The sequence below is a fragment of the Geotrypetes seraphini genome, chromosome 5 (genome assembly GCF_902459505.1).
Source record: "Geotrypetes seraphini chromosome 5, aGeoSer1.1, whole genome shotgun sequence".
Taxonomy (NCBI): domain Eukaryota; kingdom Metazoa; phylum Chordata; class Amphibia; order Gymnophiona; family Dermophiidae; genus Geotrypetes; species Geotrypetes seraphini.
The window spans coordinates 55,756,528-55,769,090 of NC_047088.1; the positions used below are offsets into that span (position 1 = coordinate 55,756,528).

At 42.4% G+C, this 12,563-nt stretch overlaps 1 protein-coding gene across 8 annotated transcripts in view; it reads left to right on the top strand.

The window, feature by feature from the left end:
- The window catches only part of DACH2 (dachshund family transcription factor 2), an 845,689-nt gene that overhangs the window by 626,824 nt on the left and 206,302 nt on the right, over nt 1-12,563 (top strand). For 7 of the 8 annotated variants that reach the window (XM_033945577.1, XM_033945572.1, XM_033945571.1 and 4 more), the window contains one exon: nt 12,180-12,335. The exons of the other annotated variant lie outside the window; for it this stretch is intronic. In XM_033945577.1, the coding sequence (XP_033801468.1) occupies nt 12,180-12,335 (156 nt within the window). The remainder of the gene's footprint in view (nt 1-12,179; nt 12,336-12,563) is intronic. 8 annotated transcript variants of the gene reach the window in all.

Here is a 12,563-nt window from a genome sequence, read left to right on the forward strand (position 1 = left end):
GTCCTGACAGAGGATTTGTGCAGTAGAAAATGGAAACCTAGTGATGGGGGAGTCCAAGGGGACCTATACAAGGTTTATTAAAAGTTTGATTAATCACTATCAACACTCTAGGTGATGTAAAACACAATACAATTAAAAAAAAAAAAAGAGAGGGAATACAAATTTAAAATACAGTACTCCCCCAATATTTGCGGGGGTTCTGTTCCAGGAACCCCTGCGAATGTTGAAAAACCGCAAATATGATTTTTAGCAGGGGAGACAGGAGAAGGCAGCCGGAGAGGCAGCAGAGGGCAGCCGGAGCACCGGCGAGTGAAGAAAATCACTCGCGGTATGCTCTGACCGCGGGCCTCACCAATCAGGAACTGCATGTCACCCAAACATCATAAGCAAAAAATTTTCGCACAAGTTTAAAGTTAGCAGGTGGCCTGTTTGTGTTCAGTGGATTTTACCGTTAAACATTCTTGGCTATTTTTTTGCTTCCACCTGCTAACTTTAAACTTGTGCGAACGTTTTTTGCCTATGATGCTTGGGTGGAAGAGTGTGGGTACACCTCTCTGTTTGTTTGAGGCTTTTCTTTCACTTAAGTAATAAGCTAGCTTTCTTGGCTTGTGTGGTGCTTTGTTTTGGAGTGATATTTTTGAATTTTGTGTTATACTTCCCTTCATTCCTCCCTGTTTTTGTGGTAAGTGTATACTTATCCATGAAAGTGTTAGAATTCTGTACATTTACATATTTAAGTGTCATGTAAATACAGACTGTCAGTTATAGGTCACATAGTGTTAATTGCAGGCCTAAAATCAGCTGAAGAAGCTTTATGGGTAGCAGCTAGATGTCACTGCTATATATTCCCTTTTTGCTTTCTGTGCCCTATCTCTGCCCTGGCACTATCCAAATTTTGCTGTAGTCGATAGAGGGATTTTTGAGTGTACTATCTGGATCCTGCTGCTGCAAATCCACGGATAGAATTGTATAGTAGTGGCTGCTATGTGGGTAATTTTATAAGACTTTTTGCACATATATGCAAGCTTATAAATTTAACTCCATCTAAAATATATATGTGGTAGCAGGTCTATGCACCTGAGATGTGGATGTGTTTGGAGAGGATTGGGGGGGGTCATGATTTACTCACTTGGAAAACACAGTTGCATGTACTTTATATCCTGGGATGCATTGGGAGTGGCCTAAGACTCCAATTGGCCAGATACCTAAAACCCCTCCCATGGAAGGGGGGGGGGCTTTAGGTTTTGTTTTTTTTCAAATGTGTGTTCTGATTTGCTGGTTACACAGTGGTAGGACACCTATCAACACCTACAATTGGGACACCATTTATAGAATTTGGTCCAATATATATATATATATGTACATACATATATTTGTGATTCATAACATTTTAACGTAAAGTATGAATGGCAACTGTGCAGTAGATGTGCTCAAAGTTTCGATCGGCTTTAAACATTTTCTTGAATTACATGTGATTTCATTCCCCGTACATCCGAACTAATCTTAGAAACTCAATAACAGTGATACACAAGCTTTTGCCACCATGCCCTGAAGTGGCACTTGGGGAATACTTACATCTCCCAGCATTTTAATTTAGAAGTGAATGTACAGGGATTCAGTGTTTTAGTTTTACATATGCTTAGTTGAACATGTCAGCCTAATTCCTAGATTGATATGTGATTTATGTAGAAGGATGCTTCTGTTAAGCTGGTGGTGAACACTGAATTCTAATTACAAAATATATTTTAATTGAGGATTTTCTAGTAAATCCAGCCAAGCTAGTAGCTTCAATAAACATTTCCAGCACCTGGCCTGATCATATATTTCTATCTTTGTTGTCATACAGCATATGGACCATAAATAGCTTTGTTGCATTGATTCAGGTCAGACTGTAACAAAACTAAGGTAGGAAAGTCACCTTGACATAATTTATGTGGAACAATAATTTTCTTCAAATTTAAACTGTACTTTCATAAGAATTCTGTTTCCGTCTTTACTAGTTGTAAATATCCTGCTAAACATCCATGTAATATACTTTAGTGCTATAACCAAACAAAGCAGGATAGAGATTATGATTTCTAACATCTCTGTGGAGAAACAGTCTTGAAAGAAACATCATCATAGCCACAGCTGGAATGGACGGATAGAAAGGGCAGCTGGGGTGGGGGGTACAGCATCCCAACACCAGTTTGAATCAGCATGTGAATCTATGAACATGTGAGCCTAAATCAGAAAGGGGCACCAAAAGAAACTCTTGCTTGGGATGCAATATTTTGTCCACTGAGCGCCCTACTACACACCTCCGTGACATTACTGGTGATAAAAGAAAATATAGAAACTATGCTATGGATGCCTGTGAAAGGGCCACATGGTCATTGCCCTTCACCACTCTACTCCCAGGTGCTTTTGGTCTTTCAGGCACTGTTCTCACACTGCCAAAGATCGTTCTAGCCATTGCCAGACCCTCTGGTTGCTACTGGTCACTCACTCTGATCGCTGCGGTCATCTCTGGACATTTTGGTAGCCAGTTCCTCTGGTCACCACCAGTCACTCACTCTGGTTGCTGACCGCATGGGTCCCACCAGTCCTAGACACCACTGTTTTTTCTGGTTGCCGGCCTCTTGGCTCCAGCCGGTCCCTCGCATTCCTCCACCGGTCACCACCATTCTTTCAAACTGGTCACCAGTCTCTTAAACTGATCTCTCCACCAGCCACTGTCAGACTGACCTTCCCTGGTACATTGGTCTCTCCACAGACCCTCTGCTCACTGGTCACTCCCTGAGGATTCCACCGGTCCTTCTGGCACGCCATTAAGGACTCTCCCTGGTCCCTCAGGTAATCTCTCCCTGAGCACTCTCTAGGTCACGCATATGCCCTCAGATTGGCCCTCCCCTGGTCATCAAGCTTGAGGGCTCTCCAGACCCTCCAAGCTCTACCAGGTAGATTCTCACTCTGGGTTACTACTGGTCTCTCTGGTTGCTTGTCTCCCTGAACTCTATAAATGGTGATAAAAATAGCATGCACAAATTTGGTTGTGGACCCAATTGGTAGGTGCAATTGAATTGAAAAATGAATCAATTAGCACCAATAAATAGGCTCTAACAATCAATTATTGGTTCTAATTGGAATCAATTAAAAATTATGAATACAAAATTACATGCCTGGATCTGTGCATACATTTTATGTGCAGACCCAAAAGGGATGTGGACGGATCAGGGTCATTCCTGTAATTTATTCACACTGTTATAGAATAAGGGGATCCATGCCTTATTTAGACGCCAGGGTTTGATTGGTATTAATGGTCATGCCTAAAGTTAGGCAAAGTTCTCAACACCAAGTGCAATTCTATAAATTGAGCACTGTTGATAGGATAGCACTTAGCATAATTTTTAGTCGGTGCCGATTTTTCGGTTCCATTTATGGAATTCAATCCTAAGTCCAGGATGACCTCATTTCATATGAGTTCCAATGCTAACTGCTGGAATAGTTCATCATGTAGAGCAGTGTTCTTCAACCGTCGGTCCGTGGACTGCAGAAATTTTCTGCCGGTCTACAGGGCCAGCACGTCCATTGAGCAGAAGACAGTGTTCTTCAGCCATTGGTCCACGGTGCGATCAATGTGGCATCTTTGGGCTGGCTCCCCGAGTGCTGCAGTGCACAAAGCCGTGGGAAAGGCTATTATTGTGGTGGGGGCAGGGTCTGGGGTAGAGATGGGCACGACTTAGCCCAGTGTTCTTCAACTGCCGGTTCGTGGACCGGTGCCGGTCCACAAAATATTTATTTTATTTCCGCCGGTCCATAGGTGTCAAAAGGTTGAAGAACACTGATGTAGAGAATTCAGGATCTCCCTAGAAGACACTGCAATAGGGATACCTGAATCAACATCTGGCATATTAAAATCACCCCGTCACAGCTATATTTTGAATGTCTTCAATTAAATCTTTGTCCACTTCTGTCTGTGAAAGAGGGCTATATATATCACACCGATATAATTGGCCCTAAGAACCAATTGAGCGACTGCAGATATTAACATCTAAATTATGCAAGCTAATTATCCAACTTGCTCAATGACTATTTCTCAATTTACAAAGCTGTTTTAAAAAAGTGGCCTATGCTGTTTTAGTGCGTGGGTTTCCCATGTGCTGAGGCCATTTTTTAGTGTGCCTCTAAAATAGTGATGCAGCTTTCTGTTGGCAATGGGCGCCCCTAGAATTCTCACCACAAAGTCATAGATTCTGTGCTCTGGTCTTGATAAGTGCTTTCCAACAGAGGTGTTTAATATGATGCCTGTGTTTCATGTTGATTCTTCAACATTCACATTTGCCTTTTTTTGGATCCAATTGCACACATTAGGACCCCTGAGGAAGGTGTGTTCGTTGAAACACAGACCGTGTTGGGACCTTCTCAGCATATGCGAATTGTTCCTGAATTTGCGAAAATAGACGGAATAAAAGTCTGCATCAAGAACATCTTCTCCACAGTTTCTTTTGTTTTGGTTTCTCCATTCATTGAGGAACTGTTGGGTTTCTTTTTTTGGCATATGTTAATTTCAAAATTAACTCATGAGCCTTTACTGCTACCTATTTTCTAGGCGTTAAGGGCTCCCATGCTAATCCTGTGCCAATGCTCATGCACTGACTGATTCATGAAGGGCATACCTACTCTCTGTCCCCAAATAAGCCCCCATTCTAAAAAATAAAATCTATTTTTTAGAACGTGGGAAGTGCTCACTGAACCCAAAACTAGCCTAGGACATATGAGTGCACCCTGTGGTAATGCCTTTTTAATTTACAGTAAGAACACACCAGTGCTCACCACAGCTTAGTAAAAGGACTCCTAAGTGATTTCAACATTTTCATGTTTTTTAAATACCTGGTGGAACTACTTAGGGAATTTTATACTGCAATGGAGATTTGCCAAAGAATAGCTCAGAAATAGTTTAACGAATGTAAACACAGTCTTGGAAACATATCAGTCTCTGTCAATGTACTACTGTTCATCATTGTTCAAATTATAAGTCTGTAACAATAATTTATAACCAGGACATTCTGTTAAAATGATGGCGTGATTCATTTTTCCTTGGCCATTGATCTCTCAGAGTCTTGCATCTGTAGGTTTCAATCTTATTAGCTAAATGTTATCAGAAAAATCATGAGTATCTCCATGCTGCTACTTAATTTTTTTCTTTTCTTTAATCAAGACTCATTTTCTATTTAATGCCTCAGTGATTTTTACCACAAAAATATATTTCTGACTGGTGATAAATATTAAGCTATGCAAACATGTCAGGTATGTGGAGCCGCTGTAAAGTTCTCAGCCCAACCAGCAAAGTTGGGCAGTCTCCATCGAAAGCTATACACTTACCCCCACTCCCCTTTTACAAAACCAAGATAGCCGTTTTTAGCATAGGCTGGTGCACTGAATGCTCTGCACTGCTCCAGATGCTCATAGAGTTCCTATGAGTGTCGGGAGCAGCACAGAACATTCAGCACAAAGGCCTGTGCTAAAAACCGCTAATGTGGTTTTTTAAAAGGTGGGGGGGGGGGGGGATTAGTCCAGTGATTTCCCACTTTTTTTATTCCATATTTTTCTGATGGAACAAAAAAAAAAAAAAAAGTGGAAAATGACTGGACTTAAGTGTATAGCCTTCAATGGAAACTGCCCCAACTTTGTTGCATGGGCTGAGAACTTTCCAGCGGTCACTCATATCTTATAACAAATCTTTACCATAATCTACAATTATCAGCATAAGGGCAGAAGTTAGAAGATTACCAGGCCCCTCCATGACTAGATTCACTGTGAATTTTTCTGTGAACTCAAAATCTAAAACATCCAGTTAAATATACCCTTTGTGTCTCCAGATTCACTGTTCCCAAAGCCATAGGGTTGTGCACAGACAAAACATTTTCAGTTTGTTTTCAAATTTTTGAACTGCAAACTTTACTTGATGTTCAGGCTTTTATCCTGTTCATTTTCGGCATGTGCTTTAATACATATTTTTAACCTGCATCAAAACCTTATAATGTGCAGAAATCAGTTACATGTACATTAATATATAGGTTACTGTACATTAAGCTGATTTTATATTCACTAAACCCCATATTCTATAAATGGCACCTTAAGTTAGGCGCCTAAGTTAACTGCAAAATGCCATTTCAAAGACCTTTTAAAATGAATTTCAAGGTGCCTTCTGCCACCTAGAAAAATGAAGCCAGAATTGCACCTATGGAGGTGCTTTACGGTGCCTACCTCCACTGTCGGCATGGCTAATGCTGGAAGTGGTGTTAGGCACCATAAATCACCTCTTTAGGCGTGATTCATGTCAAAGGTAGGCACTGGAAATATAGGTCTTGAAAACCCTGGCCTACGTTTCCGGTGCTACCTTTACTGATGGCGCAATTCTATAAATAGCACCATTGTGTAATTGACACACAATCGGCAGCTGCTTTTAATATGGCCTAAATTTTTAAGGTGCCCTTTTACGAAGCTGTGTTAAGCGTGTGTCTACCATAGCAAACATGGCCTAAAGAAGGACATTCTAAATCATCCCGTGATAATTTGCAGTGTTTATTTTTTAAAAATGTTTTGGGGAGGTGGCATGTCAGGGGCAGAGAATGGGTATGAATGGGCAATTCAGCTAGTTTGCTAACAGAATAACGTGGGAGCCATTAGCGCCTTCTAAATTGGAGGTAAGTTCTAAGAACATAAGAACATAAGTAGTCGCCTCCGCCGGGGCAGAACAGAGGTCCATCCCGCCCAGCGGTCCGCTCACGCGGCGGCCCATCAGGCATATTGCCTGAGCAGCGGTCCCTGACTAATTTTATACCTACCTCTACACTTATCTCTAAACCTCCCACTACTCCTATCTGTACCCCTCAATCCCTTTGTCCTCCAGGAACCTATCCAGGTCTTCCTTGAAACCCTGTACTGTGCTATTTCCTATCACGGCCTCCGGAAGGGTGTTCCATGTGTCCACCATCCTCTGTGTGAAAAAGAATTTCCTTGCGTTTGTTCTAAATCTGTCCCCCTTCAATTTCATCGAGTGACCCCTTGTTCTTGTGGTTTCTTTCAAATTGAAAAATCTGTCCTTGTCAACCTTTTCGATGCCCCTCAGGATCTTGAAGGTCTCTATCATATCTCCTCTGAGTCTCCGCTTTTCCAGGGAGAACAGCCCCAGCTTCTTCAGTCTGTCAGTGTATGTAAGGTTTTCCATACCCTTAATCAGTTTAGTTGCTCTTCTCTGGACTCTCTCAAGCATTGCCATGTCCTTTTTGAGGTACGGTGACCAGTACTGTACACAGTATTCCAGATGCAGGCGCACCATAGCCCGGTACAGTGGCAGGATGACTTCCTTCGTTCTGGTCGAGATACCCTTCTTAATGATACCTAACATTTGGTTTGCTTTCCTCGAGGCTGTGGCGCACTGTGCCGACGCCTTCAATGTCGTGTCTACCATCACTCCCAGGTCTCTTTCCAGCTTACTGACCCCTAGCATTGATCCCCCCATTTTGTAAGTGAACATCGGGTTCCTTCTCCCTATATGCATGACCTTGCATTTCCCCACGTTGAAGCTCATTTGCCACTTTTTCGCCCATTCTTCCAGTGTCGTAAGATCCCTTTGGAGATCCTCGCAATCTGCCGTGGTTTCAACCTTGCTGAATAGTTTGGTGTCATCTGCGAATTTGATGACCTCACATTTTGTTCCCGCCTCCAGGTCGTCAATAAATATGTTAAACAGGAGCGGTCCCAGCACTGACCCTTGAGGGGCCCCACTCGTGACCCCTTGCCAGTCCGAGTAGTGGCCCTTTACACCAACCCTCTGCTTCCTGTCTGCCAGCCAGTTTTTGATCCATCGGTGGACCTCCCCTCGCACTCCGTGATTCCATAGTTTCCTGAGCAACCGCTCATGTGGTACCTTATCGAAGGCTTTCTGGAAGTCTAGGTAAATTATGTCTATGGGTTCACCTTTGTCCACCTGGCTATTTACCCCCTTAAAGAAGTACAACAAGTTTGTGAGGCATGATCTACCTTTGCAGAACCCATGCTGGCTCGACCTTAGCTGTCCATTTTTTTCGATATGATCACAGATGCCGTCCTTAATCAGCGCCTCCATCATCTTTCCCGGGACCGATGTGAGGCTCACCGGCTCTCCTGCATTACTTTTTTTAAGTGGCTGTGTATTACTGGCTAGCAGTGTAAGGCAAAAAATAAAATAACGTAAGAGAAAAATGACAGTTTTGGGCCAGATTCTGCAACCGGTACTAGTCGTGTGTCTGGTACCAGTTGCAGAATCACGGCCGTGTGTAAAGTAGATGCTGGAAATGTAGGCCAGGATTTACTGGCCTATATTTCCGGCGCCTACTTTACACAGGAATTGTGTACACCTGGGGCTCCTACTGATGCCTTTGATCACTTCTGGTCCAAGACATGCCCACTTTGGCTGTAGGTGCCAGTAGGCGCCTCAGTGGATGAGACATCAGCAACCTGTTCTGTAGGCGCATACATTTTATGAAATTAGTTTTTAATTGGTTTTAAACAATGCAGTCAATTAAACCAGAAAAGTTGGGCAGCGTAGGAACCATCCTGTTGCTTAACTTTCGGCGTCCCTAAAAGAATCAGGGCCTTAGGGATGCAAAGTGCCAAAATGGGGCAGAAATGTCACACTTGTGTAAAAGTTACACTTGCATGCCCATTTATAGAATAGCACCTAAATATCTCCTCACAGATCTAAAAAAGGGGGCATAAAAATAGGGGGGACATGGGTAGGTCAGGGGCAATCCCTTAAGATGCACTCAGTATTATAACATAGTGTAGATTTGCACCAGATTTCAGCTGGTGTGAATCCTATCCAATATTCTGAAAAGGCCAAGCATCGCAGAATTCCCTTTATAGAATCCTATTCAGTGCTGATTTTTTTAATTTTTTTTTTTTTTTTGGGGGGGGGGGCACTGCCTTTTGAGCGCCATTTACTGAATTTTTCCCTATGAGAGTAGTTAGCATTTCATTTGGCCTAGTAGTAAGAGCTGCTGTCTCAGTAACCTGAGGTTACAGGTTTGATCCCAGTGCTGCCCCTTGTGACCTTGGGCAAGTCACTTAAATCTCCACTGCCCAGGGTACCATAGTTAGATTGTGAGCCCACTGAGACAGATAGGGAAAATACTTAGGGTACCTGATCACTGTTCAGTGTAAACTTCTTAGGATTTCCTTAACATATATAAGTGGCATATAAATAATAAAATTATACGAGATAAGGGCTTAAGGAGGGCAATTTTATAACAGCCATCTGATATATGAGGCAGGTAGGCACATGAAGGATAATTCTCTATCTGGGTTCCAGTACATATGTGCCACTCGCAGAAAGCTAGTTCTTAAACATGTAAGTGTACACTTACCCGCAAAAGCGCCAGCAGGGCACCCAGGCACTATTCTGTAACAAGACATGTAAATACAGGAGGGCATACACATGTGTAGAGTATGGGCAGGTTTTAGTCATGTTTCACACTTACACTTGGTATAACTACAGGCATATAGACATAGGCCCCCCTCTCCTCAAGTTGCTTCATTGGCTCCCTGTCCATTTCCAAATACAGTTTAAACTCCTCTTGCTGACCTACAAGTGCACTCATTCTGAAGTCTCCCCCCCCCCCCCCCCGATATCTCTCCTTGCTCATCGCCCCCTATGCTCCCCCCCCCGTGATCTACACTCATCGAGCAAGACTCATATCTGTACCCTTCTCTTCCACTGCCAACTCCAGACTCCGTCCCTTCTTTCTTGCCTGTAACAGGTTGCCTGAATTAGTATGTCGTGCCCTGTCCCTGGCAGTGTTCAAATCCAAGCTAAAGGCCCACTTTTTTTGAAACTGCCTTCAACTCTTAACTCCCCCTCACTGCTGTCAGATACCTATACCCGTTATAACCTCCCCAACCCTTAAATGTCCTGTCTAAATTAGATTGTAAGCTCTTCTGAGCAGGGACTTTCTGCTGCATGTTAAAATGTACAGCGCTGCGTATGCCTTTCAGCGCTATAGAAATAATAAATAGTAGTGGTAGTAGTGATATGGGGTTATGCTAGTATTCTATAATGGAATCTGGGCATAGACACATCTAGTGCAAGGGAGGTTGATGCCTGAGATGGTAGCACCCAGAAATCACCATGCTGTCCACTCTCCCACTTTTCCCGCTGCTTGAGTGACCACCGACCCCCCCCACCTGCTTCTTGAAAGGTTTGCTGGCATGAGCTGCATCTTCCACCCGCCGCTTGTGCTGGCCTCAGCTCCCTCCTGACGCCATGTCCTGGTCCTGCGACCAGGAAGTGACATCAGAAGGGAGCTGAGGCCGACGTGAGCAGCAAGTGGAAGATGCTGCTTGCGCCGCCAAACATTTAGAGAGGTGCGTGGGGAGCGGAGGAGAGGTGCTGATGCCCCCTGTGAAGATGGCGCCCGGGGTGGTCTGCCCCTGCCCCCCCTCTTACTACTCCACTGCACTCACCATAAGGCATCGGGGTGCCTCCATGAATGTGCCCAGTAATAGAAATGCCTCCATATTGTAACATAGTAACATAGCAGATAAAGACCCGAATGGTCCATCCAGTCTGCCCAACCTGATTCAATTTAATTTTTTTTTTTTTTCTTCTTAGCTATTTCTGGGCAAGAATCCAAAGCTTTACTGTACTATTAATTTTAAAAAGAGGAAAGTGTGTGCATACTTATAGTATTCATATTACCCAATGAGAAATGCATGGACATGTTTATACCTGTTCTGAGGCATGCACAGATTTCCTGCTTTATTTTATGCACTTATGTGCATAAATGCAAACCTCATCCTCCAGGAACACTTCTGCTCAGACTGAAGAAATATGTGTATACATCTTTAAATGCACATACCTTGTTCAATTTTGTAAGAAATAATTTATGTGCCAAACTGCTTTTTTGCTATGCAGAAATGAATTCTGATATTAACTTCTAAAGCACAGTAGCATAATGTTTCCAGCTGGGGATTTTTGGCATTTAACCTTAATCCCTTACTCTCCAAATGACTTGGCCAGAAAGTGTTCATTCAGCTGAGCCAGTTGGAGATGAGTTAAACCAGTTTGTTCACTGTCTTGCCTTTATGGCTTCATGGCATGCTTTACTGTTCAAAGGGAAAATCACTTTCCTGAATGTATTCTATTTTCTAGAGCTGGATTCCAGACTGATCTGTCTGTGGGTGTTTCACACTCAGCTGCCACCCAGCTGAACACTTCTGGCATGACAGCTCCCCCCCCCCCCCCCCCCAGTTTAGAACTCAAGAACTAGACTTGCAGTTAAACCAGTTGCAAACCAAAGGCACTGCCGTTAAGCTAAAAGAATCTTAGAATTCTTAGCCAAATAGAAATTTTTGAGTGTTAAGTATTTATAATACTAGTTCTGTATAAATTATCTGAAGGTTAATGCCAGACATCTTGAAGAGTTAAATTCTATGGCAGTAAATGCAGCGTTAGACATAATTGCCAAACAGAGATCTGGTAGAAAGAATACAGTGGATCAAAATATATTTTGAAATGATTTGGTGGATGAAAATTGTCCTTCCTTTGGATTCCTAATGTTTTTCATTTCTTTTATGTAGACCAGATGGCTTATTTTTAAATGACAGTATTTTTGTTTTATAATAATAAACATTGTGTTTGTCATTCCTTGACTCAAGATTTTCTTCTACTTTTGTAGGTCCTTCACTACTTCCTTTTCTTCTGTATTTTTTTTCATAGGGAACCTTTTTTATTTTTTATTTTTTTATTTGGTGTTTGGAATATTGAGCATACTGTAGAGATTTTTTTTTTTTTTAAAAAGCTACAGAAAATTATTACAATATCTTACCCCCTGTTTTACTAAGGTGCGCTAAGCGTTTTAGCGCACGTTTAACGCACACTAAATCTGCGTGCGTGCTAACCGCTAGCACATCCATAGACTAACACGCACGCATTAGCGTTTAGCGCGTGTTTAGCGCACACTAATATTTAGCACACGCTAAAAAGCATAGTGCACTTTAGTAAAGGAGCCCTTAGTTCCATTATTTAATCTTAACCAGCATTCCTGCTATAAGTTTTAAATGAGATCTTCATTGCTTTTATATACTTGTACATCAGAAAAAAAAAATCCACATGAAAAATACCATGCTTATTGCTTTTCCACACGGTTTTGCAGGTGGCAGTGAATCATCCTGGGATAAAGAAAAGCTTCAGTCTCCAATCACAACAGGATCACAGCATGGTGGGAGTCATGCCACACTGCAAAGCCAACACAGCCTTGGAAGTGCACATCCACTCAGTCCACTCCAACAAAATCACCTACTAACCAACAGTATGTATGCAATATAGCAAAGTAGATAAACCACATCAGGATTATTCTATAAGAATATACTTTTAACAGAAAGACGTCCAAAATATCAAATAAATTGGCACTTGGACGTTTTAATCGTCAAAACGTCCAAGTGTCGATTTTCAAAAACTGACTTTTTAGACATCTTACAAGTCATTTGTCCTCCAGTCCATTTAAAGGAGGAAGGAGTGGCCTAGTGGTTAGAGATAT